Source organism: Paraphaeosphaeria sporulosa (genome assembly GCF_001642045.1).
Source record: "Paraphaeosphaeria sporulosa strain AP3s5-JAC2a unplaced genomic scaffold CC84scaffold_3, whole genome shotgun sequence".
Taxonomy (NCBI): Eukaryota; Fungi; Ascomycota; class Dothideomycetes; order Pleosporales; family Didymosphaeriaceae; genus Paraphaeosphaeria; species Paraphaeosphaeria sporulosa.
In genome coordinates, this window is record NW_017253362.1 from 1,469,989 (window position 1) to 1,494,434 (window position 24,446).

General features: G+C 56.1%; 14 protein-coding genes across 14 annotated transcripts; 7 read left to right on the forward strand and 7 right to left on the reverse strand.

The window, feature by feature from the left end:
* The first annotated feature begins 309 nt into the window (after positions 1-309).
* CC84DRAFT_1162340 (FAS1 domain-containing protein) lies at positions 310-1,830 on the forward strand. Its single transcript, XM_018177966.1, has 3 exons — positions 310-830; positions 887-1,317; positions 1,420-1,830. Exons 1-3 carry the CDS (start codon positions 363-365, stop codon positions 1,691-1,693), a joined length of 1,173 nt encoding a protein of 390 aa, XP_018038736.1. The 5' UTR covers positions 310-362; the 3' UTR covers positions 1,694-1,830.
* Positions 1,831-2,013: 183 nt separating this feature from the next.
* CC84DRAFT_1162341 (uncharacterized protein) lies at positions 2,014-3,132 on the reverse strand. The gene is made up of 2 exons (XM_018177967.1): positions 2,536-3,132; positions 2,014-2,474 (listed from the first exon to the last, which is right to left on the reverse strand). Exons 1-2 carry the CDS (start codon positions 3,092-3,094, stop codon positions 2,035-2,037), a joined length of 999 nt encoding a protein of 332 aa, XP_018038737.1. The 5' UTR covers positions 3,095-3,132; the 3' UTR covers positions 2,014-2,034.
* A 757-nt stretch (positions 3,133-3,889) lies between these two features.
* On the reverse strand, positions 3,890-5,988 carry CC84DRAFT_1173866 (uncharacterized protein; the record flags this gene model as incomplete). Its single annotated transcript, XM_018180062.1, has 4 exons — positions 3,890-4,352; positions 4,414-4,682; positions 4,812-4,839; positions 4,889-5,988. The coding sequence occupies 4 exons, from the start codon at positions 5,986-5,988 to the stop codon at positions 3,890-3,892; spliced, it is 1,860 nt and encodes a 619-aa protein (XP_018038738.1).
* A 304-nt stretch (positions 5,989-6,292) lies between these two features.
* CC84DRAFT_1086883 (uncharacterized protein) lies at positions 6,293-7,217 on the reverse strand (the record flags this gene model as incomplete). Its single annotated transcript, XM_018174175.1, has 2 exons — positions 6,293-6,916; positions 6,975-7,217. 2 exons carry the CDS (start codon positions 7,215-7,217, stop codon positions 6,293-6,295), a joined length of 867 nt encoding a protein of 288 aa, XP_018038739.1.
* A 521-nt stretch (positions 7,218-7,738) lies between these two features.
* CC84DRAFT_575886 (uncharacterized protein) lies at positions 7,739-9,135 on the reverse strand. Its single transcript, XM_018186730.1, has 2 exons — positions 8,688-9,135; positions 7,739-8,639 (listed from the first exon to the last, which is right to left on the reverse strand). Exons 1-2 carry the CDS (start codon positions 8,846-8,848, stop codon positions 7,799-7,801), a joined length of 1,002 nt encoding a protein of 333 aa, XP_018038740.1. The 5' UTR covers positions 8,849-9,135; the 3' UTR covers positions 7,739-7,798.
* A 287-nt stretch (positions 9,136-9,422) lies between these two features.
* On the reverse strand, positions 9,423-10,220 carry CC84DRAFT_1063702 (uncharacterized protein; the record flags this gene model as incomplete). The annotated part of the gene is made up of 1 exon (XM_018173615.2): positions 9,423-10,220. A coding segment is annotated over one exon (798 nt), but the record flags the coding sequence as incomplete, so codon positions are not given.
* Positions 10,221-11,081: 861 nt separating this feature from the next.
* CC84DRAFT_1086033 (cation efflux family protein family) lies at positions 11,082-12,464 on the forward strand (the record flags this gene model as incomplete). The annotated part of the gene is made up of 2 exons (XM_018174135.1): positions 11,082-11,345; positions 11,391-12,464. The coding sequence occupies 2 exons, from the start codon at positions 11,082-11,084 to the stop codon at positions 12,462-12,464; spliced, it is 1,338 nt and encodes a 445-aa protein (XP_018038742.1).
* A 1,423-nt stretch (positions 12,465-13,887) lies between these two features.
* Positions 13,888-15,129, forward strand: CC84DRAFT_1086967 (uncharacterized protein; the record flags this gene model as incomplete). Its single annotated transcript, XM_018174179.1, has 2 exons — positions 13,888-14,387; positions 14,436-15,129. The coding sequence occupies 2 exons, from the start codon at positions 13,888-13,890 to the stop codon at positions 15,127-15,129; spliced, it is 1,194 nt and encodes a 397-aa protein (XP_018038743.1).
* Positions 15,130-15,525: 396 nt separating this feature from the next.
* Positions 15,526-16,014, forward strand: CC84DRAFT_1257250 (uncharacterized protein; the record flags this gene model as incomplete). Its single annotated transcript, XM_018184714.1, has 1 exon — positions 15,526-16,014. The coding sequence occupies one exon, from the start codon at positions 15,526-15,528 to the stop codon at positions 16,012-16,014; it is 489 nt and encodes a 162-aa protein (XP_018038744.1).
* A 613-nt stretch (positions 16,015-16,627) lies between these two features.
* Positions 16,628-18,479, forward strand: CC84DRAFT_1141039 (uncharacterized protein). Its single transcript, XM_018176307.1, has 3 exons — positions 16,628-16,826; positions 16,912-17,224; positions 17,273-18,479. Exons 1-3 carry the CDS (start codon positions 16,748-16,750, stop codon positions 18,126-18,128), a joined length of 1,248 nt encoding a protein of 415 aa, XP_018038745.1. The 5' UTR covers positions 16,628-16,747; the 3' UTR covers positions 18,129-18,479.
* Positions 18,480-18,570: 91 nt separating this feature from the next.
* On the reverse strand, positions 18,571-19,247 carry CC84DRAFT_1162346 (Dehydroquinase). The gene has a single exon (XM_018177968.1). The coding sequence runs from the start codon at positions 19,085-19,087 to the stop codon at positions 18,635-18,637; it is 453 nt and encodes a 150-aa protein (XP_018038746.1). The 5' UTR covers positions 19,088-19,247; the 3' UTR covers positions 18,571-18,634.
* Positions 19,248-19,343: 96 nt separating this feature from the next.
* Positions 19,344-20,646, forward strand: CC84DRAFT_1114809 (inositol monophosphatase). The gene is made up of 2 exons (XM_018175406.1): positions 19,344-20,281; positions 20,338-20,646. Exons 1-2 carry the CDS (start codon positions 19,515-19,517, stop codon positions 20,579-20,581), a joined length of 1,011 nt encoding a protein of 336 aa, XP_018038747.1. The 5' UTR covers positions 19,344-19,514; the 3' UTR covers positions 20,582-20,646.
* CC84DRAFT_1141049 (quinate dehydrogenase) lies at positions 20,578-21,996 on the reverse strand. Its single transcript, XM_018176308.1, has 2 exons — positions 21,593-21,996; positions 20,578-21,423 (listed from the first exon to the last, which is right to left on the reverse strand). Exons 1-2 carry the CDS (start codon positions 21,801-21,803, stop codon positions 20,690-20,692), a joined length of 945 nt encoding a protein of 314 aa, XP_018038748.1. The 5' UTR covers positions 21,804-21,996; the 3' UTR covers positions 20,578-20,689.
* A 183-nt stretch (positions 21,997-22,179) lies between these two features.
* Positions 22,180-24,254, forward strand: CC84DRAFT_1257255 (quinate permease). Its single transcript, XM_018184715.1, has 2 exons — positions 22,180-23,448; positions 23,501-24,254. The coding sequence occupies exons 1-2, from the start codon at positions 22,540-22,542 to the stop codon at positions 24,203-24,205; spliced, it is 1,614 nt and encodes a 537-aa protein (XP_018038749.1). The 5' UTR covers positions 22,180-22,539; the 3' UTR covers positions 24,206-24,254.
* Positions 24,255-24,446: the final 192 nt, after the last annotated feature.

Genomic DNA, 24,446 nt, shown 5'->3' on the forward strand with positions numbered 1-24,446 from the left:
TTTTCTACCATTGTCCCACCATGCCCGCTTTGCCGGAACCTCATGTCTTGGCTAGCCGCTTCCTTCACGCTCATAGGATGCCTACTAGGGTTTCGCCATCGCAAAGGACCCGGCGTGCTTGGGGGCACGGGCGTACGACGACATTGTGGCTCGGTCCTCTGGGGACAGTGGCTGCATTTGCATGGCATATTTTCATTGGCTAGGAAAAGAGCTAGATGCTGGCAAACATTGAATTGGACGATGCTAATGCTTTCGACGCCCTCTCTTTATAGCCCGACTTATCCGCTGGGAAACCTAGAAGATTGCGCTGTCCTTCCTCATTCTTCCGTGCACTCCCAAGTCACGATCCTTCTGCTGTCATTATGCAGTTCAGACACTTTCCAATTCTTGCTCTAGCAAGCCTCGTTGCGGCTCAGGATAGCGGCAATGACACCCAATCGCTCAATGCCACCCTCGCTGGCAATGATCAGCTGTCCAACTTGACTAACTTCCTCTCCCAATACCCCTCTCTGCTATCTGCCCTCTCTCAAGCTAGCGAGATCACCATCCTCGCTCCTTCCAACGATGCCTTCACCGAGTTTGCTGATACGGACACCGGCCGAACAATCTCAAACAATTCCGACCTCCTGTCAGCTCTCTTGCAGTACCACGTGCTGAACGGAACATACCAGGCCAGCCAGGTCACCAACCAGAGCGCCTTTATCCACACGCTGTTGACCGATGAGACGTACACCAACGTCACCGACGGGCAAGTTGTCGAAGCCGTCCAAGTCGGCAACGACACCGTCTTCTATTCGGGCCTGCTGCAGAACAGTACCGTGACCACCGCAGTAAGACCCTTTCCAATTAATCCGCTAAAGACACCCCTACTGAACCCACACCCTAGGACCAAAACTTCACCGGCGGCACAGTCCACATCATTGACCGCGTGCTCACCTTGCCCCCCTCGATCCTCGAAGCCGCCCTCGCCCTCAACCTCACCTCCCTCTATGGCGCCGTCAATCTCACCGACTCTGTTGAGGCCGCCTCCAAGCGCAACATCACCGTTTTCGCGCCCAACAACGAGGCCTTCAACAGCATTGGGTCTGCGCTGGCAAATCTCTCGTCAGACGACTTGCAAAGCATCCTCGAGTACCACATTGTAGAGAACGTGTACTACTCGACCGACCTGGCAAATGGGACGACGCTGCAGACGGAAGATGATGATCGCGACTTGACGATTACAACGAACGAGAATGGAACCGTGTTTGTGAATGCCGCAGAGGTGGTGGTACCAAACATTCTCATCGCCAACGGTGTCTTGCACATTATTGACAAGTATGCCTCTCTCTTCTGTTCCCTTGATTCTTTCCCTTCCCTCTAAGCCCACCGCATGGACACACTCATGACTACAAGTACAACATGCTAACCCCACCCCAGCGTCCTCAACCCCTCCAACACAGCCGCCCCCTCCGCCTCCGCGACGGCCGGTGCCCCTGGCTTCACAGGCAGCGCGGTAAGCGAGCAGCCCTTCACTAGCGGTCAGCCGACGCCGACGACCCAGGTGAATCCTACCTCTGAAGGCGCGGGCCCGGCGCAGAGCACTGCCGCGGGTAGCGAGAGCAGTGGACTCGCGGCGCCGCGGTGCACAGGTGGTGTCGAGTATGCGGCGCTTGTTGGTGCTGGAGCGGCTGCGATGGTTTGGGGTTTCTAAGCCAGTTCGAAGGTGAGTTGATAGGAGACCTGGACAATTAATGACTCGATTGGTGTTGAGGTTATGAGTTTATGGGATCTCGGTCGTTGGGCTTATCTGCGGTGCTACATTCTGTGCACATTCATGGAACTCAGTCGTTTGAATGATAATGCTTGCATTTCATCGTGCATGCTACAAACTACGTGATATATTGCGTGGAGTAGGCTACCTTGTTTATATCAATTGCGATGAATGGGAAACGAGATTGTTTTCGCCCGGACAGTTTGCTGTACATGTGCCATTGTGCACTGTTCTTGGGAATCTTTGCGATTTGTACATTTGGTATATATCTCACTCCATCTTTAAGCCAGCAGCAAGCCTGCTATAGCTGCAGCACTCAAAAATGGTGCCATCAACTTCATCGCCGTCGCACCTCCCGTCGAGTCTTCTCCTCCCCCGCTTCCGCTCGACCTATTTGATGCATTTCCGGCGTACTCGACGCCTTGTGCGTCCAGGAGCTCTTGTGCTGAAGGCGGCACCGGACTGCCCTCTTCGATGTCGTCTGTCCGCAAGCACAGCAACTCCACACGCACGTAATCACTCTCCATCCCAGCCGACCTGGGATCGTGCGTCCGGTTAGGCCAGAAGGTAAGGAAATACGGCTGCGGGAAGCGTACAGCGTGGTTGTAGCTTCCGCCTGTGCCGCTGCCCCCGTGAATAGAGTTGTTAACTGCCACCGAGTTATTGGGACACCCTTCCTGTTCAAGCATCGTCTCGTTCAACGCATAGTCCAGCCGCGCCTCTACGTCCATCAGTCACATGCCCGTTTGGAAACCAATGCTCAACAGTGCGGCCCGACTTACCACTCCCGAACAGCCCTCCCCGCCACACGCTGCCTCCACTGACAAGCCCCGCGCATTCCTGCGGCACAGTAGCATTGAATATATCTCCGTCACAGCTCGCGCGGCTAGCAGAGCGCATTGCAGCGTCCAGGTAATGCCGCTTCAGACCCGCGATACACTCCTCGCCCAACATGATCTTGCAGTCGCCCTTATCGTCCACGCTGCGCTCGAGTACGTCCCGGGAGAACGTGAAACCATTTATCCCGTGCGTCCACGTCGTCTGCCAGCACGAGCCAATATCGTACATACTAGAGTTCCCCGTGTTTAGCCACATCGTTGTCATTGCGTCCGCGCCGGGTGTCTTGTAAACCGTGCGCGTGGAAAAGTACCATGTTTCATCAGGGTCGTCGTAGAGCATGGGGCCATTGTTGTTGAGCGCGGGAAGCGCGACCGTCTTGGAGCTGTTGAAGTATACAAAGGGCTCATTTGATCTGCAGATCTGGGCCTGGGCGTTAGCTTTTGCGATGAGCGAGGGGAACAGGATGCCGAGTGCGAGCCTGGTGAGCGTTTTAGGAAACATTGTAGAAGCGGGTGTGAAGCCACACTGTTATGGGTCGAATGTGCACTGCAACGAAGCGACGTGGCTGGTTATGTGCGAGGCGAGCAACAACCCTCGGCGGACGTCACCCCGCTAACGAGATCCATGTCGACTATTTACAGGAGGGATGTTGGAGGCCTCAATTCTTGGACAGGGCTGAGTCGTGCGGCGCCCAATCATGAGCTAGCGAGGTCGAAACGAAACAGATTGATTACACTTCGTGGAATACGCCCCCAACCTGCCCCTTAATGAACCTATAAGCATCGTGTCGGGGCTGGGAACTGCGTCATGTCGGGTAACACAGGATATCCCCAGCTTCAAAGGCTTCATTAAATGAGGTAGAAGAGCGATGAACTACTGGGGGCCACGAGACGCTTATATAGGTGCGTGCGCACAGAGAGAGCCTGTCAGCTGGCTCAGGACTTCCTTCCGCCCACAAATATTCAGTGGAAAGGATAAATTTCGCTTTGGATATGTTTCAAGACTGCCTTACTGTTCTTCCACTCCACTGTAGAGATTCGGTGGCCTCAACTCTTTTCTTTTTTTATTTCCATTTCCTAATCAAAGTACAGATTTAAAGTGGGTTTCGAACCTCATGACCAACTTACTGCGCAGGATTACATACCACAAACTCTCAAATTAATATACACAACAGAGCTCAAACTTTCCATACCAATGATTAAATGTAGTCCTACACACATGGCAATCCAATGTATCTAAACGGGGCCTGCCAATCACAAGCCTCATTCTCGTACAGCATCAGCTATTTATGCTCTCTTACCCGACAAAGAGCACAACACATCTTCTAGTACCCATACGGCCTCCTTGGTCCCCTCTTCCCGCAGGAATCGGCAGTGGAGGTTGATAAGTGAACAGGCCTTGTGTTTCTTGAAGAGCTTTCGTCCCTCTACGATCTTGGAGGCCCTGCTGCTTGAGATTGGAGGCTTCGATTTTTCTTTCTTGCAGAATCGCATCAGGCATTTGAGCCCTTCTGGATCTTTCGCGACACATGACGAGCCATTTTTGTGTGAGCACAATCTCTCGAACCATCCAGTTTCTAATCCAACAGGTCGCATCCACCAGGGCGCAGACATCCCGATGAGTGTTGGAGCCATCACGTAGTTTGGCGTTGCGAGGTACGCGGCCCATGGCCTTTGTATGGGGTGTACTTCCGAGCCAACCACGTCTTGAGCGTCCAGAACAATCCTGAGCATTCCCGCCTTCGAACAGCCTTGCTAACCTAGCTTGTATTTCACAGCCACCAATCGTCGGAGTGGCATTCTTCTATCCGGAGCGCAAACCGCTGAAACGTATATTTCCTCACTGCGCAAGCTCCTAATCGCAGACTTGCAACGGCCATCTCCTTCACAGGTGGTGAGCTATCATGTCCCGCTTCTGCACCACCTCTATGACCAGCATCTCCAAGCCGAGTGCCACAACCTGGACCCCTTCCCCTCCCATATTCGCCACCAATGCTTGCAGACCCTCGTCCCGCAAGCCAAAAGCTACCCATAGAAGACGCGGAGAGACCCCTCTCTTCCCCCATCTGCTCACTCCCACGGATATAAGACTAGGAACGCGAGCATCAATGTAGAGAATACTACAATCCATGTCATATCACGCGGTATTCTCTACACGGTCACCTCACTGAGTGATCCTAAGCCTGTGGCAGGGCTGATAAGATCTCAAATTCACTTACAACATCTTCAAGAAAAGGGTTGGTGTGCCTGAATTGCGTAGAGAGAACAGTACTTGGGTGCCTTGCTAGAAGCCTACACCCAGGGCTTTCCCCTCCCAGGAGTAGCCCTCCCCGCCCTGTCCATCCGCTCCTTCCCCCTCTTCACGGCGCCCGTCCGTCTTAGACTCGCACCCTTTGCCGCAGACCTAGACGCAACTACATCTTCGGCCAGCGCACTCCCCGAAGGCTCGCTCGGACTCCTTTCCACTCCACCACTTCCACCATCCCTACCCTGTCTCGGAGCAGCGACAGCTTCTAACCATGCCTTCATCTTCCCACTCGCACCAAGACCAGCAAGCCCGCCAGCCCCCAACTCCGCAATGCCCTCCCGACTCAAACATCCGCAAATCAGACATGCCATCTCCTCCCCTGCGCACACCCGGTCCAACTCCTCCACCAAGTACCCCGGGACCGCAACGCACCCTACACACTTCAACGCCTGGGGTATATTCTTCCTCGGCGGAATCGGCGGCTGCGGTTTAGTCGGCTGCAGCGCAGCGACAGCGAAGTGCGCTGCTGGCGGGGGGAGGAAGACGAAGCGCTTGCACTCCCTGCAGATGTGGGAGAAGGTGGAGGAGGGTGAGGGGCTGGAAGAGGTTTGGTTGCAGAGGGGGCAGGGCGTGTCATTGTTTTTCTTCTGCGTGGGTGGTGGCGGTACTTGGGAAACGGATGCGGTTGGGGAAATAGGATGGTGAATGGGTACGGGACGCCCGGTTGCGATGAAGGCGTGGGATGTGTCGTGGGAGACGATGTACGGGCTGAAGAGCGGGTTTTGCGACGGGAGTGCGTCACGGCCACAGTGTTTATGCGTGGACGATAGTGTCAGTGAGAAGTTGCGCGGACGGGTAGGTTCTGCATTGGTGGAGGGTGTCGTGCCCGGAAGGTTGTTCTGGAATGCACTCCCGCTGCCCATGGTCTGTCCGGTGGTGTGTTCCTGGGCAAGCTCGCGGCCTGCTGCGCTGTTGTACTGTGACACAGGTGCGAGGCGACTGCCGTTGGGACCGCGCGTGAAGCGTGGGAGGTCCTCGTTGATGTTGTACTCTGGATGTTGTGACGTCCACATCACGGTGGTTTTATGTGTGCGTGGGATTCTGGCTTCAACCAGCGAAGCCGAAGAGGTTTTGCGTGGAGTGAACATGTTTGCAGCCGGTAGGACTTCCCAGGCTCTTCCGATTGTGAGCGATCGTTCAAGATTGGTAAGGATATCGAAGCGGCGAGCGTGTATATGTGGTGAACGAAACCTTGTTTATCTTGGAGCACAATCCACACAATGGAAGTTCGTTTGGCATTGTGGGGCAACACGGTGTACGGTGGGATCGGTCGAGCTGAACAATGCGTGTCGGCCTGCTGCCTGTTCGGTTCTTTGCGGTGCTGTATCCTACACGCATAGTTTGCTTGGTCGGCATCAGATTGAAGCGAAGCGGTTGCAAGCGAGCTGCAGCTCAATCATCACGACTCCCCCTCTTCATCTCAGCATCTAGCTCTTCCACCGTCATGGGTATTTTCCTGCCCTGCCACTTTGCCCTCTCTTGTTCAGCAAAACTCTCCACGCTCAATAAGCCGACCACCAAGAACCCCAGCTCCTCCCTGTCGGTGTCAAACACCTCCCACCACTCCACGTCGGGCATCTTGATTCCCGTCTCTTTCGCCGCTAGATAGATCGCGGCAGTCGCTAAGCTGCTCGGCTGGTGCGTCAAGTACAGCAGCTGAGGACTCAACAGCGCAGTATTCAGGTACGCGACCGCGCGCTTGGCTAGCTCGGCGGCGCGCGGGTGCGAAAAGACGTCGAGGGCTTGCAGGTAGGTTATGCACAGGGTGTAGGGCAGCGAAACGTGGAGGTGGAAGCCGAGGGTCTGCAGGATGCGCTGTTCGGCTTGGAAGAGCAGGGTGCGGCGCGTCTGGTAGGTGCCTTCGGAGACGTAGTAGGTCTCTGGTCTGGGCTGCCCGGGCGGTGGGGAGAGCGAGGGCAGCGTTGAGAGGTAGGCGTATGCGTTTATGACGCTTCGGGGAGACTTGGGCCATGCGGAGAGCTTGGTCGTGGTGTACAGCGAGGCAGCCGAGACTTGCTGTTGCACGTTGCGGTTAGACTCGCATTTTGGGGGGTGACTGACGATGGGAACGCACCTCTGCACCAAGCTCGACCAGACTTCCGCCTTCGCCCCCAGCCCAGAACCTCATGAACACCACCAAAGCCTGCGCAATCACTTCCTGCGGCAGTCGCAATAATATCCCCGCGGCCTGTGTTAGCTGCGCGCCCGCAAAGCGAATCGAGTTCTCCAGGTCTGGAGGAACGCCGTCGAGCTGCGAGCCCGACGTCTCCAGCTGCGCGACCGTCGCGAGCGGATTGGCGAGAGATGACGACTGCATGCTCGTGATTCTCTGCTGGTGTAAATCGAAAGTCGAAAGTCCCGTCCAAGCTCAAGCTTACTGGTACGGTAGTCCGAGGGTTCGGAACGCGCTTGGCAACCCATCGGAAGCCAACCCCAGTTAAACCCAATCAGGATGAACATCCAAGCATAGATGGTCATGCCATAAATATGGAGTCATCCTATCCTGAGAGGCTCAAAGACCGGTACTATGGCGCACTATAGCGAGGCTTAGCGTTACGCGTCGTTCCCCACACATTTGTCATTGTATGATGCACGCCGCTCAATTGAGAATTCGATATGATAACAAAATATCTGGTCGAGAGCTTGTTTCCAACGTATCGTCGTGTTCATGCATGTGCACTCACCGCCTGCATGTGGCCGAATGCGGAGATACAACCAAGTGTCTCCTTGTGCGACGACGGATGCATTGGGTATCATATTGAAACATGAAACGAAATAAGAGTGCGATAAGCTTGGAAGGAACGTATAAAAGCAATGTTGATACTGTCATTATATTATGATCGTGAGTAGAATACAATGCACCTGAGACAAATGCTCGCCGCTCAGCGACATCCAATGTCACCGGTGTGCCCAATGTTCATTGACGTGACTTGGCCGCTGGACGAGGTCGAACATCTGTGCGGCATGCCTCCGTATCCCACTTCTAGGCCCCAAATCGGTATACATATCCCATAATACTTTGTTGGACACAGGCGCCTTCCCTTCAAGCTGCATGTCCTCTTGAGGGTCCATCGATTGCCCAAGTTTACATGAAAGGTCTTCTGGTATCGATGCTAAGAGCTCTCGGAAGAAAGCCCGGAAAACGAAATGAGCCGTGTTCCAGTCGTCTAGCTCTGGTCGAGCCCATTCGTAGTACCGTGGATGAAAACTTGGAATGATCCGTAAATGAACCAGAGAAGGGAATTTTGCGAAGAAGGACGTCCAGTCAATATAGCTGTTCATTCGTGGTGAATCTTTTAGCTGGAGCTCAAGTTGCAGCCGTTTAATTCTGCTGCAGTCCCAGCCGGCCGGAATCTCCATTGTCGTGGCAGGAAAGCTGTCTAGTGAAACTGCGAAATGATTGCATCGGTAGAAACAGTCCTTTGCTTCGTGGTACAGCGTCTTGGATGCGCGCATGGCATCCAGACAAACAATAGACTCGGTAGGCGCATCTCGGTGAGCAACTGGTGGTCTTCCTGTTTGCGCGCGCTTGATGTTCTGTTTTTCTCGGTTTCTCAAAACGGTGGCACGTTTCTTCTGTTCCCGAAGGATACCTTTCGCCTCAAGAAGAGGTAACTGTCGTCCACGGCGAACAACAAGATACGAGAGCACATGGTCTCTGACCTCTCTTGGAAGATCGAAGAAGGCAAAGGGGCTCTTCTGAGCTGTGGAAACAAATGGCACACATGGAGGTTTATTACTTAGGGTGTTAGCATCTTGCAATTATCTTCGCAGGCAATTCACTTACTGCGCCACTCTTTGGATCTTCGCAGGCACTCGCATCGCTGGAACCTCAACTGCGCAACTTCTTTTCCTCTTTTTGCTCTCTTGACCAACAACGGCCGTGTCCAGCACCTCTTCAAACTTGCACTTCCTGTAAGGGTTCCTGCGAAGCGCCATCATTGACATGTAGAACTGTTGGATCTGCCGTAGGTAAGTATATGGTTGTGAGATTGCAAGCCAGGAAAATATAATTTCCGCACCATGACCAAATTGCAATGACAGGCCTCATCCCTCAAAACGCAGTGCACGGATGGCGGTCCCGACACGCTGTGGGTGCGCCGTGGGATACGAACCATCTTGACTCGAGTAGAATGAGCAGTGTTTCGGAAAGTGTAGAGGGTCGGCCACCTCGGTTTCCACTTGGGGCCATGCGTTCTACGCGAACGAAGACAACATCGCAAAAGACCAGCGATAGTCAACCGGCAAACTGGAGCAGGTGGCGATCATCTTATTGTTGCCGATTGTTGTTTGAGTAATTTGTAAAATGCGCCGCCTGCGCAGCCTGTTGCTAAAGTTGGATCAGACGAACAGGCGGAGAGTTTGTTTAGTTGACGGTTTAAGGCTTAGTGTTTCAGAGCCGAAATGTTATCGACTATAACAGGCGTATTAAGACCTCCACCGACCAGCAAGAGGAGTCCCAGAGGCCTGTCACTGCGACTCATGTGCCGCTATAGGAGATTCGTGTAGTAGCTGCTATCAGCTAGCCGTCATCGCCGACCATCTTGGAGTGCCGGAAATACTTCATGCCGACCCAGGCTACGACGACCCATACCCACGCCATGACGGCAGTGCATACGATTAGTGCTGGATAATAGCCTGTGATGGGCAATGTGTCGTCGTCTTCGAGCTCGGGAGGCGCATATGGCGTCTCTCCGACGTCCCAAGCCCAGCTCCATACGCCGAGGCAAGAACCCATGCCTACAACGAAGACGACCCACGTCCCTATAAGAATGATCCAGCCCCACCACTCCGTCTCGCTATAGTCCCATTCTTCTTCTAGTGCCAGATCAGTCGGTGATTGCACGGTACTTAATGACGTGTGCTGAATTGCGCGGATGGGACGACGGTGCTGTACAGCACTTGCAGCTGCTGGCGAGCTGGGCTCACATCCCCTCGCGGTGGTTGAGCGGTAGAAAGGGACAACCTCGTCGTCGTCCGTAGTTGATGCATAGGGTGTTGCTGAACGCGCGATGTCCGATGCTTGCATGCCCGGATTCGGCTCGTCGAGTTCGTAAGACGAGCTTCTCGTGGTCGATGCCGAGACGGACGATGCGGCTGTTTGCTTCCATCCAAGTTCAGATGGCGAGTTGCGCGTCGCATGTTGGTAATTCGCAGGCCGCGGCGTAGTCTCTTCCCCGGGCATCGTCTCCGCCATGTTGGTGTTGCTGAGCTCGGCCAGTGCTGGCGGCGCAGACGGCTGGTGGTCCTCTTGTGGGCCCCGGCGCAGCATGTTCTTTCCCAAGAGCCCTTGTCTGAGCGACCCCTTCCTCTTCCTTCCCGCGGGTCGTAGCGCCTCCTCAATCCTGGAGCCACGTGTGGTGGCTTCTTTGCCGCCAACATCGTCGTGTTGCCGAGTCAGGTTTGACGATCCATCCTCTTTCGCTGGAATTTCTCCAAATGGGACATCCTCCAGAACTGCGTCCGATCTCCTGCGCTTGAATGCATCCGCATTTTCGCCATGGGTCTTTGTCGTCTCTTTCCCAAACGCCCGCGCTGCATCCGATGGGCTGTCCTGAGGCAGACTCGTCACATCCCCCATCTGTCTTGACCGACCGATCGGCCGAGGCATGCCTGTATATAGAGGGTTCCGTTAGTAAGAGCTGGACAAGTTGCCCAGGGATGTACCAGCACACGAGACGCCAGCCGTATGCCAAGGCGACGTGTACCAGGATAGCCGACACACATGAGACACGGCGCCCTTTACACACGATCTTGACAGGTTGTCCGCGAGACGCACAAGCTGTCAGAAATTGCACTCCATGCCTGCGCTGCCTCAGGATAATAGCGACGCGTGGTGGTGAGCTGCTGGGGACGGTTGTGGCGGCGGCTCTGCATTGCGCACCAAGGCCGACAGCGGTGATCCCGGCGCGTCTTCGTAGACGTCCATGCAGCTTCTAGATGCGGACTCAACCCCCTCCTCCGCTCTCACCAGCAGGAACCAGCGCGCAACACCTCACGCAATGTGTACCAGTGACTGATCTTGCATATCGTTCTTTTTGGCTTCATTGACAGCGACATGGCGACCAATACGCCGCTTCCCGTCCCGCCGCGGACCCCCACGCCGCCTCCTGAAGACGAGAATCCCCCCATGGGGCCTGGCTTGGAGGATCAACTATCCCCGACAAAGCTGGGCTTCAATATGGACGCACTGTCGCCTATGTCTGCCACGTTCCCGTCTGAGAGATACGGAACTCTTGCGCCGAGCGACTCGCTCTCACAAAAGGCCTCTCCGAGCACCATCTACAGCCCCATGAGCGCATCGTTCCCGTACACGCCCGCCAGCGCGATGAGCGGCGCGAGTGACGCAGAGGCACCCTCATTAAGCAGCGCTGGAGACGCGCGCAACCCCTTCAACTTCCAACCGGTCACCTACCAGCCCAACAAGCCTGCAGGTGTCAAGAATGTGCGTGTGTCAGACTATTTGGAGAACCTTCACTAAGAAACATAGGATATTGGCCGACGTCGCGGACACAAGTACAAGCACAGCAGCGTCTCCCACCAGATCTTTCTCGAACCTCCCCCGCGAGCCCCGCTCCAGCTCCCCGCGTCCCTTCCCGTGCCGACTTTCAAAGAATACCGCGCGAGCATGTCTAAGGAGCAGAGGCTCAGACTGGCATGGTGCTTCTGCCACCTGTGTGTGGCTGGCTTGGTCGGATGGGGCGCTCACGAATCGCTGGCACTCACTGTCCTCTCTCGCCTGATCTTCTACGATGCGCTTGGAGCTTTCCTCTGTGTGGCTGTGGACATTGGCTCCAATTTCGAAGTTTGGAAGCGTTCCACGATTCGGCACCCATTCGGCTTTGAGCGCTCTGAAGTTATTGCGGGACTCGGCATGTCGGTGGGACTGCTGTTCATGGGCTTGGATCTTATCTCGCACGGCTTGACCCACGCATTGGAAGACAAAGGCGGCCACACCCCACACCACGCGCACACACACGAGCGCGTCTCACCCGGCAGCATCGATCTTGCGGCTCTGAGTGGCATCATATGCACGGTCGTCTCGGCCACGTTGCTCAAGAACCACGCCCGCATTGGCAAGGTTATGCGGCTCGGAGCCCTCGCTAACCTGCCCTCAGTGTTGAGCAACCCATCGCACTTTCTCACATTGTCATGCTCGGCTCTCCTGCTCATTCTGCCGCTGCTGAGTATCCAGATGTATGTCTGGCTGGACCGCACGCTCTCGTTTTCTGTTGCGCTCGCCATGGTAGCACTGGGGTGGGTGCAAGGGTGGTCGCTGGGCAAGATGCTCATGATGTCTTACTCTGGGCCAGGGATTCCAGCTGTCATGTACGACATCGAGACGGACCCGGCCGTCAGCGCTGTGGAGGAGGCCAAGTTCTGGCAGGTGCACTATGGACTGTGCCAGGCGAATCTGCGGCTGCGCGTGCGCAATCTGGAGGAGATTGGTCGACTGCGCGACCGGGTTGCCAGCATGGTTCGGAATCGGCTGGGCGGGGGCTACGGAGGCGGCGGCGGGCAGAAGTGGGAGGTCTCTACGCAAATCACGCTGGAGAAGGACTGAGCACGAGTTTGCCATGCTGGCGACTGCATAGATCAGCTAGATGTTACAGATGCGGTGGCGACCTGTCCAGCTTCGACCCGGCGTCATGGTGCCCCGGCAGTGCGCACTGAGTGACAGTACCAAGGACTTGCTACCGTGCGCAACGCTGCATGTGGCCTCCGCACGCACAGTTTGCTTGCGGCGACGATATCATCTGGCTGCGCGCTGAGACAGCTGGCAGCCCTCTTCGAGCGGGCGCCTGACCGTCCCGGGCGGCGTGCACTAGCGACACCCTGACCCTGACGGGCCGTAGCATTGATCAACAGGCACTCCGGGCTGGGCGCTCACCGCCCAACGCATTTCTGCGAGTTTCTGGGGTGCCAGGAGCGACTTGACTCGCTGAGGCGCGCTGGCCTCCATGTCGTCTGGCTGCAGGCGCTTGCTGTCTTTCCCACCGCATGTTGGCCTGCTCCACTCACACGCTCGCTTGCTGCACCCCGACGCACCACTGCCTGAGTGTCTGCCAGCAACGGATCTGTGAGGCTGGCACCACTCGGGCGTCCTGTATATACCCACCCTGCCCCAGGCCATGGCCCGGGACCGGGCTGCGCGTGACTCCAGATATCTTTACGAAGAGAATTCGGACGACCAGCGCGAGCGCGAGCGTGAAGAGCGCAGATACCGCCGCCGACACCGCCACCGCGACGATTTCGACTACGACTACGAGGACCACAAGCAGCGACGGGAGCGCCGAAAAGCGGAGGAGGCACGCCGCCAGGCCGAGCTCGACATCGATGAATTGAGGGCACGCCGCGAGTCGTACTACAGCAGGCCCGAGGCCGAGCGCCGTCACTCGCAGCGCATGGCACAGGATATCCGCGTGGATCGGGAAAAGGATAGACCAAGGAGCAGCAAGAAGGAGGTCAGACGCGACGGAACAGTGCGCCGCAAGAAGAGGCGGGATGTAGTCGATGATGTCCGGGACGACGAATACGTGTATGGCCGGCCGAGGTCACGGGCGGTCGTGGAAGAGGTCACCGTGAGGCGATCGTCGGCGATCCCCAGGAGAAGCGAGGAGGGGGGCTCGTCAAGCCGGACAGAACACACACCCCTCTCCGGGTCAAGATCCGCCTCGCTGCGCAAAGAACAGGAGCCCAAGTTGAGCAGGAGTATGTCGGCGCGGGATCCCCGAGTGCACATGATAAGACCGTCCGCACGACGCACCAGCAGCACCAAGTTGCCCGCCGCGACCGCCGCCCCGCTCTCGAGGTCACAGACTGTCTCCGCAAAAGACACCCGGCGGAGCAGTGGCCTGCTTGCTACGTTCTTTAGAGCTCCGTCCCGGCCACAGACCGCCGGGCTTCACAAAGAGGTCACCAGGTTCGTACCAGTATATGCACACGGCGGCTTCAGCTAACAGAACAGGGTGGAATGCATCATCTGCATGGACGACGAGTTGCCTGCTACCAAGACTGCGAAGCTTGCATGCGGCCATCGCATGTGTCACTCATGCCTCAAGCGCCAGTTCACCCTTTCGGTCTCCGATCCCAAGCACATGCCTCCAACTTGCTGCAATGCAGAGCATATACCGCTTCAGAAGGTCGAGCGATTGTTCGATGACAAGTTCAAACGGCTGTGGAACAAGAAGTACGAGGAGTACACTACTGCCAATCGATTGTACTGTCCAACACGGGGTTGCGGCGAATGGATCAAGCCTTCCAAGATCCGCATGGATTTAACCTACGGCAGAAAATACGCACGCTGTGGCCGTTGTAGTACTAGAGTCTGTGTGCTGTGCAGCGGCAAATTTCACACGAGGCGCGAATGTCCGAGAGATGAAGAAACAAACCGACTGGTTGAGATGGCCAAGGAGAAGGGCTGGCAGCGTTGTTACAACTGCAGGGCCGTGGTTGAGTTAAAGGAAGGGTGCAACCACATGACCTGGTGAGTTGACTCCGTCCGCTTTTAATACATCAGTACTAACTTTCATAGCCGCTGCACAGCTCAATTCTGTATGGTGTGTGCAGCCCCGTGGAAGACCTGCAACTGTCCATGGTTCAATTACGCCCATCTCGATGAAGACGATCGCCTAAACGACATGCGTGTGCCATACCACGATGTGGTCGTGGTCGAGGAGGAAATGCCGTCTCAGCCCGACCCTGTACCCCTCCGCCGTGCCAGCACACGATCACGCCGCAGGCCAGAACGCGAACGCGATCTCGACCGAGCTGATGACATTCTTGCTGCTCATCTTCAGGCGCAACTTCGGATGGACGGGCCTCCGACAGCATCAGAACTCCATCGTGCCGACCCTGTCGTGGGCGTCTACGGCCTGGGGAACTCTGGCGGCCACCACATGAACGATTCGTACGCTGTACGACCACTCGCTACAGCGGCTGCTCGCACAGCTACCCGCTCCGCAGCGCCACGGTCCTTTTTCGGCAGTCGCCGTGTCGTACGCGAAACACATCGAGAAGCGCCGCGGCCACAAACTGTACACACTGTCCAAACTGTCAGGGCATCGGCCATGGCTGGATTATCGCGAGACGGATCGAAGCGTGGAGCTAATAGAGTCGGAACCTGGCTCAGCCACGTCTCAGTAGACGAAGAAGCGATTCACACAGCACCTAGGGACGTAGAAGTCGACGATTGGAGGGTCGATGGATCTGTTCGCGGGATCGACTGATTAAAAATACGTTAACCCACTCATACACATGTCAGGATCTACGGTTATCTATCTCAGCTCATATAGCTTGGAGATAGAGTTGGAAGCGCAGCGTCACGCACATTTGGGCATATTCTGATAGATTGTTTAGCATGCATGATACCCTTAGCGGCCTGGGGCAGCTCCAATGCAATACCGGTAATATTGACTACGCGAGACGGTTCAGCGCGAAACGTGTAATGGCATAGCGTGCCGTGAGCTCTGATGCGTGGACGATCACATGGTGATGTCATTCACAGCTCACTTGCCAATAGCTCCAACATGGCTCCAGAGCTACAGTCACTATCACCTCGACCTACGCCAACATCAAAGCTCCCTACCTACCTTTGAATCACACACAAACACACGAACTCAAATATGTCTTTCTTCCGTTCCTCGATTGTGCGAGCATCCACCCTCAGGCCGACTGCATCACTCGCCCCTCGTGCCCAATTCCACACTACGCGCGTTCTCTGCGCAGGCGACTACGGCTCCGGCGACGGCAACCCCAACGCTGAGAACCCGCAGCAGCAAGGCAAGCGCGGACGCGAGGAGCTCGAGCATCCTGGCCCAGCGCCGCCCAAGGCAGGCCAGGGCAACAAGACGTCGCCCAACTCGGACTCGTTCAACACCTCATCCACAGGCAACTCTACGCAGTCGGGAGGCGGATCATCCAGCGCTGAGAAGACTAGCACGAGCGGCAACGGCATGAAGGCAGAGGCGACCGACAAGGACGTCAAGGGGGTTAAAGGTGCGCAGCCCAAGATCCACAACGAGGGTGCTCCCAAGGAGGAGTCGGAGGATGTGAAGAAGCATAACCGGGAGATGGACCAGAGGGCTGAGAAGGCGCATGAGCGCTCGGATTAGCTGGTGACGAGTGAGGATCGTGCTGATGCGTTGCAGGATGAGGAGCCATCATCTATGGTCAGACGGTGACCCTGGACGGTGTATGGAGGTGGGAACTGTATGATAGCTATGACGAGCATTTAGAGTCTTAGTTAAATGGCATTGCATCTCCGATTCGGCCCCAAACAAGATGACTTACATCCAATCCTCACGCATTTTGCTTGCGGTTTATCCAATTGTGAAATCATGGGACGTGCTGCACATTTTGGTTCTCGCCCCGGCTCGCGTGCTTTGTTTTGTGACGTCAGGGGGCGTAGCGCGTCGTGCCATCCCCGCAAAACGCAATTGCGATGGGAATTTCGAAATGCCACCATTGACACATGTCAAAACGCCATGCTCTCGCCACCATTCCCGAGCAGGTCAATCAATCACAGTGACACGCCCACAAATAGCCTGGGCCAGTAGACTAGAATCGTGGACGCTGGCAGCCGCAGCGACGTAATTGCGGCGACCTTCACGGGCGGCACACCGCAAAGCTCGGTCCGCTGGTTGGTTGCGGGGCGGCAGGCGCGACCTTGCTTGCCCTTTTCCCAAACGTGCATACTACGTCACTGCATATGCTGCTCAGAGCTTTGTCTCGTCCCCCTCATAAGCCGCCTGCGCTCTGCATTCCTCTCCTCACCCCCTCCACCTCGCCCCTGCCAATCTATATTGATTAGCTTGCTCACCCGACCTCATCTACAGAGTCTAGACTATGAGGTTTTCGACTGTAATCGCCCTTGTGGTGGCTCTTGCCGCCCAGGCCACGGCCAACAGCTGGTTCGGCAAATCTGGTGCGTACTGTAGGAACACCTGTCTTTTTGCAAACTCCCTCGCGCGCTACACATTGAATATTGGGCTCGTAGCTGACTCGGACAGTGTATAACAAGTGGCATGAGACTGAGCTCGAGCGATGGTTGTCTGACCACAACATCCCCTACCCCAAGCCCTCGGACCGCAAGGATCTTGAAAACCTGGTCAAGGACAACTGGAACGACAAAGTCGTGACGCCCTACAATAGCTGGGACACCCAGACCCTGACCCACTACCTCACCTCCAAGGGCCAGCAGGCGAAGAAGGGCACCGAGAAGGACGCGAAGTCGCTCGCTGAGCAGGTCAAGGTCTACTGGACTGAAACCGAGGAGTCCGCTAACCAGGCCTATGGCTCTGTCAAGGACTGGATTTTCGACTCGTATGTCAGCTCATTAAACCCATGACGCATTCCACTGACATCATACAGCTGGACCGACTCGCAATTGAAGGCCTTCGCTGACAAGCACGGAATTCCTGTTCCCCAGCCCCGCCAGCGCGACTCCCTTCTCAAGGCTGTCCGCGAGAACTACCAGACTACCGCCAACAAGCTCTCCGAATCCGTCAACTATCCCGGTGACTGGCTCTACGAGTCTTGGTCCGACTCTGATCTGAAGGCCTGGTTCGATGCGCGCGGCTACCCTGTTCCCCAGCCATCCACCCGCGATGGCCTCATTGCCAATATTCGCCGTCAGTCTCGCGTTGCGTCTCTAAACCTCCAGGGTGCCTATGCCCAGGTTTCTTCCTCCGCTGCGGCTGCTCAACAGAGCCTCAGCGACGCTCTTCTCGACTCGTGGTCGGACAGCCAGATCAAGGAGTGGGCCGACAAGAACGGCATCAAGGTTCCCCAGGGCTCCAAGCGCAACGAGCTCCTCGCCCTTGCCCGCAAGCACCGTGCCCGTCTCTATGGCGACAGTGCCTCCGCTACCGTTGAGAGCGCTTACGGTGCTGCTACCTCCAACGTTGGCAGCCAGTACGCTGCCGCTACTGGTGGCTTCGCCGGATACACCAACTGGATCAAGGCCCAGATCGGTCTCGCCACTGATGCTGCTGTTGCCTCTGCCAGCAGCGCCTCCAATGTCGCTGGTAGCAGCGCTTCCAGCCTTTCTGGCTCTGCCTCCAAGTCTGCTGCCTCCGCTTCGTCCTCCGCCTCCAAGTCCGCCGCGTCCGCTTCCTCTTTGGCGTCCAAGTCCAGCGCGTCTGCCTCCAAGTCTGTCAATAGCGCGTACACCGAGGCTGCCGCCAGCGCTGCCTCGGCCACTGACCGCGTCAAGAACGAGTTGTAAGCTACTCCCCACAACTCTAGGTAGAGATTGGATGAGATGAGTCTCTCTCTGTTCAGGCCTTGATAATCAACGCTCGGACAATTACGTCACACATACTTCACGACCTAACGACACAATCACCAAAACGAACGACCCATGACGCAAGATTGAAGCGGAAGGAAGGAAAGGAAAGGACTTGTAACTTTAGCTCTAGCTGTACGAATGAGGATATTCCCCTGCGAAAGATGGATGGACTTGGGTTTTCTATTCGCTCCGAGTGAGAGGCCTGGTTGCACTCTCGGCGCATGCAAACGTAGCTATATAGTCGACTCGGTATAGGAGTTGTCTAGGATGGATGCAATGAAATGGAATGGTAATCTTTTTATTTTCGCTTGTCCTGCTTCCATGCACGACTGTTTCTATGATCATTTCTGTGTGTGTTTCTTTGTCCTGCTCCTCACGTTCTCGTGTCTTATGTTCTCATCATCATACACCAAACATGCATCCAACCCTGCAGTACTTTTCTCCTACGCCTCTTTCCGGGGCTTAATACTTCTTGACGCAAATTCGATAGCCGCTTCATATCCATAGACGCCTAGTCCACATATCACAGCCTCCGCTTTGTCGGAGAGATAGCTGTGGTGCCGGAAGGGCTCACGCTTGTGCACGTTGGAGATGTGGACCTCGACGAAGGGAATGTCGACACCCAACAACGCATCCCGCAACGCAACCGACGTATGTGTGAGCGCTCCAGGGTTTATCACCACGGCGTCCACCTTGCCGCGGGCTTCGTGTATCCTATCTATCAAGACACCTTCATGGTTTGACTGCAGGTGGGCGAAGGAGATTTTTTTCCGGGCGCACTGGGACTCGGCGGCGGAGAGGACGTCGGAGAGAGTGGTGGAGCCGTAGGTTGCGGGTTCGCGGGTGCCGAGGAGGTTGAGATTGGGGCCATTGAGGAGGAGGATAGATTGGGCCATTTTGGGCTTCGGGGAAGGATGGGCGAGATTTCAAAGTTTTTTGTTGGAGTGGGGTTGGGCTTGAATTTGATCTTTTTCAATTGGTGATTTGGAAGTAGTATGGCCTTCTAGGAATATTGAAAGTGGGCTTTGACATGGAACACCAGCTTCTCCACGTTTTGATGGATGGTGGTGTTGCGGAATGCGGTTCCGAAGCGGAATACTGGGTAAACGCTCATCCGCGCGCAGCACTTCCTGCAGTAGCCACACTTCTCCGCGCCCAAATCAATCCACACGTCATATTGCGGATCTCGCAGCTTCTTTGAAGCTCCCGCGGCTTGTTGCGGCGTCAGTCAGTATCAGACCCCACTGCGCTACTTATCAGCACTGAGTGGGGAACCACCAACATCTTTCTCTGTGGTCGTTCCGTCCACAATGACACCAAAACATGGCCGACACGGACATTTCGCGCGCTGACCTCGATGAAATCTACGCCTTCGCCATCCAGCTCGGCAAAGATGCAGGACGCATGCTCATGGCCGCAGCCCACGCCCGGATGGGCGACGCGGGCTCCTCATCCCAAAAAGCACACACGCAGAAGATGAACGCAGTGGATCTCGTCACAGAAACCGACGAGGAAGTAGAGGCCTATATCAAGTCGCAAATCACCGCGCGGTACCCTGCGCACAAGTTCGTCGGCGAGGAAAGCTACTCCAAGGGCAGCAGTAGGGACTACCTCATCGACGACGCGCCGACGTGGTGCGTCGACCCGCTCGACGGCACAGTCAATTACATACACTTGTTTCCGATGTTCTGCGTCTCCATCGCGTTTATCCACAGGAGCAAGCCCTTGATAGGCGTCATCTACGCGCCCTTCCTCAACCAGTTCTTCGCTGCGTGCCAAGGACGCGGTGCCTGGCTCAACGAGTCGCAGGCGCTGCCGCTAGTGCGGAATCCTGTGCCTCCTATGCCGGAGAAGGCGCCTGCGGGGTGTGTGTTTAGCTGTGAGTGGGGGAAGGACAGGAGGGATATCCCGGACGGAAATATGCACAGGAAGGTGGAGAGTTTTGTGAACATGGCGGCGGAGCTTGGGGGCCGGCAGGGGAGGGGCGGCATGGTGCATGGGGTGCGGAGTTTGGGGAGTGCGACGCTGGATTTGGCGTATGTTGCTATGGGGAGTTTTGATATCTGGTGGGAGGGGGGGTGTTGGGAGTGGTAAGTTGTCAAGAGATGATGATCAAGATTCGACAGAGGCTAACCTATGTGTGTAGGGATGTTGCCGCGGGCATTGCGATACTCCTTGAGGCGGGAGGACTGGTGACGACTGCAAATCCGCCGCATCCGAATGAAGACACCGCGCCCATCGAAGAAGTGAGCTTAGGAAGCCGCCTGTACCTCGCAATCCGGCCAGCCGGTGATTCGCCCACAGAAACAGGACGACAAAGCCAGGAGAGGACGGTCAGGGAAGTCTGGAAGCGCGTCCGGAATATAGATTACAACCGGCCGGGCGCATAGCATAATCTACACTTCTATTGCCTAAGCAACGCATATGCAATGCGGTATGAACGCTCTCGTCAACCAACTGAATATATACAAGTGAATTCTATTCCCAATGAGGGGGCTTCACAGCCTCGCCTCACTCAACTTCCCCGCGATAACCTCCATCACCTTCTGCACCGGCATCTCCCCTACTTCCCTCCCCGTCCAGTACTTGTCCTGCTCCAGCCCCTGATATATCATCGCCTCGGTCCCGAGCACAACCTTCCACCCCTCCCTCTGACTAATCTCCGCAATTTCCGTCCACGGCGACGGATGATAGCACATCTCGAGAATCGCGCCCTTGTGCTCCTTGTGCAAAAAGCATTCTAGGACTGCCCGCGCTTCCTTCTCGGCGGCCGTCTTGGGTGTGAAGTTCGGCACGCACGCGACGATGGCGCCGACGCCTTCGAGGGCGGATGCTTGTGCGACGGTGGACACATCGATTAGGTCATCCCCGTACCCGCGCGCTGTGCATTCCTCGATGACGGCGCGGACCTCCTCCCTATCCCTGTTCACCAGATAGACTTTGCTCGCCTTCATCCACGTCCTGAGCGCATACACCGCGCTGCGGGCCGCACCTCCGCCGCCGACTACCAGCGCAGGTCTGCCGTGGAAGGACGCGTCAGGGTCAGAGACGTTGGCGTAGAAGGAATCCCGGATGCCGACGACGTCGGTGTTTGTGCCGCAGAACAAGCGTTTCCCCGAGGCGTCTTGCCGGAGGAAGAGGGTGTTTACGGCGCCGACGGCGCGCGCTTCGGGGGTGAGGACGTCGAGGTGCGGGAGGATGGCGACTTTGTGGGGCATGGTTACTGCGGCGCCTGGGATGAAAGATTAGCTGGTGCACCTGGGATTCGGGGATGAGAGCATGGAGAGGTTATGTTCTCAAGAAACATCCCTGGAATGCATTGGCTGCATAAAGGTCTACGATGTGCTTGTGAAGGTCTGGGATACTTGATCGATCCAGGCAGAGGGATGGAAGTAACGCACCATAGAATCTGGGATCTTCACGTAACCGCAGGAAGAGATCCATGTCTGTGGAGTCGAGGGGGAATTGCGACCATGGTAGGCCAATGCCATCATATATTGTTTGGTGGAGGAGAGGAGACAGGGAGTGTGCGATGGGGTGCCCGAAGAGGTAACCGTGGCGCTCCACGGTATCTAACCGCGAGTCTTTGATCTCTTGCTGCTGTGCTGCCATTATGGATGATATATGATGTGACGAAAACAGAAAGATGTGGCTGTATTGCGTGCGAGTCTGGGGGATCTGGGGAAAGATGGGCACGGGCGTCAGCGTCCAAGATCTATGCAATCCTGTGGTATATGTGCTCGATTCAATTGGCTCCCCCGGGCGTTTTGTACAAGAATCATGCACCGCGCGTATGGCAAAGCGTAACCCCGCGGATTTTCGCCGCGCTGAACGTTCATCCAAGGCGCGAGTCATGACAACCCCACGAACGCCTCTTCCGACGCATCCCACGATTAGCCCGCCGAAGACGGCCGCCTCACCCAATCACCACCACGCTACTGGCAAAGCTTTCATCCGGCCCCGGTCGCGACCGTTCACCCTTCCCTGATCCGACGCCAAACAGAGAAGTCTGATCGCCTTCCAAGCGTTTGCACCGGCGTGTCCCCGCCAGTAGAGCCATGGCGAATGGCAAGACTTTTTCCAGACGACGCGGCGCGCTGGATGAGCAATTGTCCTTGCTCGTGCGCTCGCCTCCAACCCCGTGGAGGCAGCTTCTCCGCGTGTTAAACTGGGGTCTGGATCTGGGGTAAGATTGTGTATATGAAGCAGCCCTGCACCCTTGACTTCATCTTTCCATCGACCAGACTCTCGGATCCTGTCTCATCGCCTCGCCTCCCATTCCATCTCATCTCCCTGTTTCTCAACCGTGTGATAAGAGTCGGGCACTACTCGGAAAAGTTTTTTCATCATGGGCATCCTCGCCTTCAAGGAGGACAGGCCGACGCCTAAGGCCGTCTACAACTGGCGCGTCTACATGGCCGCATCTGTCGCGTCGTGGGCATCATGCATGATTGGCTACGACTCTGCGTTCATCGGCACGACACTTGCGTTGCCGTCCTTTGTGAAGGAGTTCTCGTTCAACAAGATGGACCCTGACGAATTAGCCCTCACAAAGGCCAATATCGTGTCGGTCTACCAGGCTGGTGCCTTCTTCGGATCCTTCGGCGCATATGCTTCCAGTTACTACCTAGGCAGGAGAAAATCGCTCCTGATCTGGTGCACAGTCTTCATCCTCGGTGCTGGTCTCATGCTCGGCGCGAACGCAGAGCGCGGTCTCGGTCTTATCATCGGTGGACGCGTGCTTGCTGGTCTGGGTGTCGGCGGCGCATCGAACATGGTTCCCATCTACATTTCTGAGCTTTCGCCGCCTGCGGTACGAGGAAGACTCGTCGGCATTTACGAACTTGGCTGGCAGATCGGTGGGCTCGTAGGCTTCTGGATCAACTACGGGCTGCAAGAGACAATGGAGCCATCGCACAAGCAATGGATCATTCCCTTCGCGGTGCAGCTCATTCCCGCCGGCTGCCTTCTCATCGGCGCCATCTGGATGAAGGAGTCTCCCCGCTGGCTCCTGAGCAAAGGCAAGCGCGACCTCGCCTTGAAGAACTTGTGCTGGATCCGCAACCTGCCTGCCGACGACCTGTATATTGTCGAGGAAGTCGCCGCCATCGATGCGCAGATCGAGCACGACCGCATCCACGTGGGCGCAGGTTTCTGGAAGCCTTTCGCTGCGCTCAAGCAGCGCAAGGTCCAGTGGCGCTTCTTCCTAGGCAGCATGCTCTTTCTGTGGCAGAACGGCTCCGGCATCAACGCTATTGTAAGTCAATCCATCGCCCAGCTCACCCTCGACCTGCGCTAATTCCCCGCAGAACTACTACTCCCCCACCGTCTTCAAGTCCATCGGCGTCACCGGCACGAGCACCGGCTTCCTCACTACCGGCATCTTCGGCGTGGTCAAGACCGTCGTGACCGTGATCTGGCTCCTCTGGCTCATCGACCGTCTCGGCCGCACCAAGCTCCTCATGATCGGCGCAGCCGGCGGCTCCGTCTGCATGTGGATCATCGGCGCATACATCTGCGTCAGGGGTGCCGACACCAAGAACCCCGCCGCACAGCTGTCAGGCGGCGGCATCGCCGCCATGTTCTTCTTCTACCTGTGGACCGCTTTCTACACCCCCTCGTGGAACGGCACACCCTGGGTCATCAACTCCGAGATGTTCTCCCAGAACACGCGATCCCTCGGCCAGGCGTCCGCCGCAGCCAGCAACTGGTTCTGGAACTTCATCATCTCGCGGTTCACCCCGCAGATGTTCAACAAGATGGGCTATGGCGTGTACTTCTTCTTTGCCTCGCTCATGATCTTGTCTATTCCGTTTGTGTACTTTTTTATCCCTGAGACCAAGGGTATTCCGCTCGAGCATATGGACGAGCTGTTTGAAATCAAGGGCACGCGCAAGGCGCATGGAATCATGATGGAGAGGCTGCAGCGCGAGGGCGAAGAGTTTAGACATGATGCTGAGGGTGCGGGATTGACGGTCGAGAAAACGAAGAATGAGCAAGTTGAGAGCGTTTAGATGGATTATGGTGAAAGGTAGAGTGCTGTAAGAAGTTAGATCACGTTCGAATCACATAAATTCAACGATCTTCATGTTCCGTCATGTGTATGGCTGTTTTGTCACTGTGATCTCTTGGTGCCGCTGTAAAAGTTCCACGAGCCAAGAAGACCACAGAGACTTGTCCATTGGTGCAAGGGGCAAAGCACGTATATTTCCAGCTAGTATTTCTGCTCCGTAGACGAGTGGCACCTGTCGAATG

Coding starts and splice junctions, on each gene's coding strand:
- CC84DRAFT_1162340 (XM_018177966.1), top strand. CDS start 363: ATGCAGTTCAGACACTTTCCAATTCTTGCTCTAGCAAGCCTCGTTGCG. Junction 831..886: donor ACAGTACCGTGACCACCGCA/GTAAGACCCTTT, acceptor CCCACACCCTAG/GACCAAAACTTCACCGGCGG. Junction 1,318..1,419: donor GTCTTGCACATTATTGACAA/GTATGCCTCTCT, acceptor ACCCCACCCCAG/CGTCCTCAACCCCTCCAACA.
- CC84DRAFT_1162341 (XM_018177967.1), bottom strand. CDS start 3,094: ATGTTTCCTAAAACGCTCACCAGGCTCGCACTCGGCATCCTGTTCCCC. Junction 2,475..2,535: donor GGGAGGGCTGTTCGGGAGTG/GTAAGTCGGGCC, acceptor TGATGGACGTAG/AGGCGCGGCTGGACTATGCG.
- CC84DRAFT_575886 (XM_018186730.1), bottom strand. CDS start 8,848: ATGTCAATGATGGCGCTTCGCAGGAACCCTTACAGGAAGTGCAAGTTT. Junction 8,640..8,687: donor AAGATCCAAAGAGTGGCGCA/GTAAGTGAATTG, acceptor TAACACCCTAAG/TAATAAACCTCCATGTGTGC.
- CC84DRAFT_1141039 (XM_018176307.1), top strand. CDS start 16,748: ATGAGGTTTTCGACTGTAATCGCCCTTGTGGTGGCTCTTGCCGCCCAG. Junction 16,827..16,911: donor CAGCTGGTTCGGCAAATCTG/GTGCGTACTGTA, acceptor TGACTCGGACAG/TGTATAACAAGTGGCATGAG. Junction 17,225..17,272: donor AAGGACTGGATTTTCGACTC/GTATGTCAGCTC, acceptor GACATCATACAG/CTGGACCGACTCGCAATTGA.
- CC84DRAFT_1162346 (XM_018177968.1), bottom strand. CDS start 19,087: ATGGCCCAATCTATCCTCCTCCTCAATGGCCCCAATCTCAACCTCCTC.
- CC84DRAFT_1114809 (XM_018175406.1), top strand. CDS start 19,515: ATGGCCGACACGGACATTTCGCGCGCTGACCTCGATGAAATCTACGCC. Junction 20,282..20,337: donor GAGGGGGGGTGTTGGGAGTG/GTAAGTTGTCAA, acceptor CTATGTGTGTAG/GGATGTTGCCGCGGGCATTG.
- CC84DRAFT_1141049 (XM_018176308.1), bottom strand. CDS start 21,803: ATGGCAGCACAGCAGCAAGAGATCAAAGACTCGCGGTTAGATACCGTG. Junction 21,424..21,592: donor TGAAGATCCCAGATTCTATG/GTGCGTTACTTC, acceptor CTTTCATCCCAG/GCGCCGCAGTAACCATGCCC.
- CC84DRAFT_1257255 (XM_018184715.1), top strand. CDS start 22,540: ATGGGCATCCTCGCCTTCAAGGAGGACAGGCCGACGCCTAAGGCCGTC. Junction 23,449..23,500: donor GCTCCGGCATCAACGCTATT/GTAAGTCAATCC, acceptor AATTCCCCGCAG/AACTACTACTCCCCCACCGT.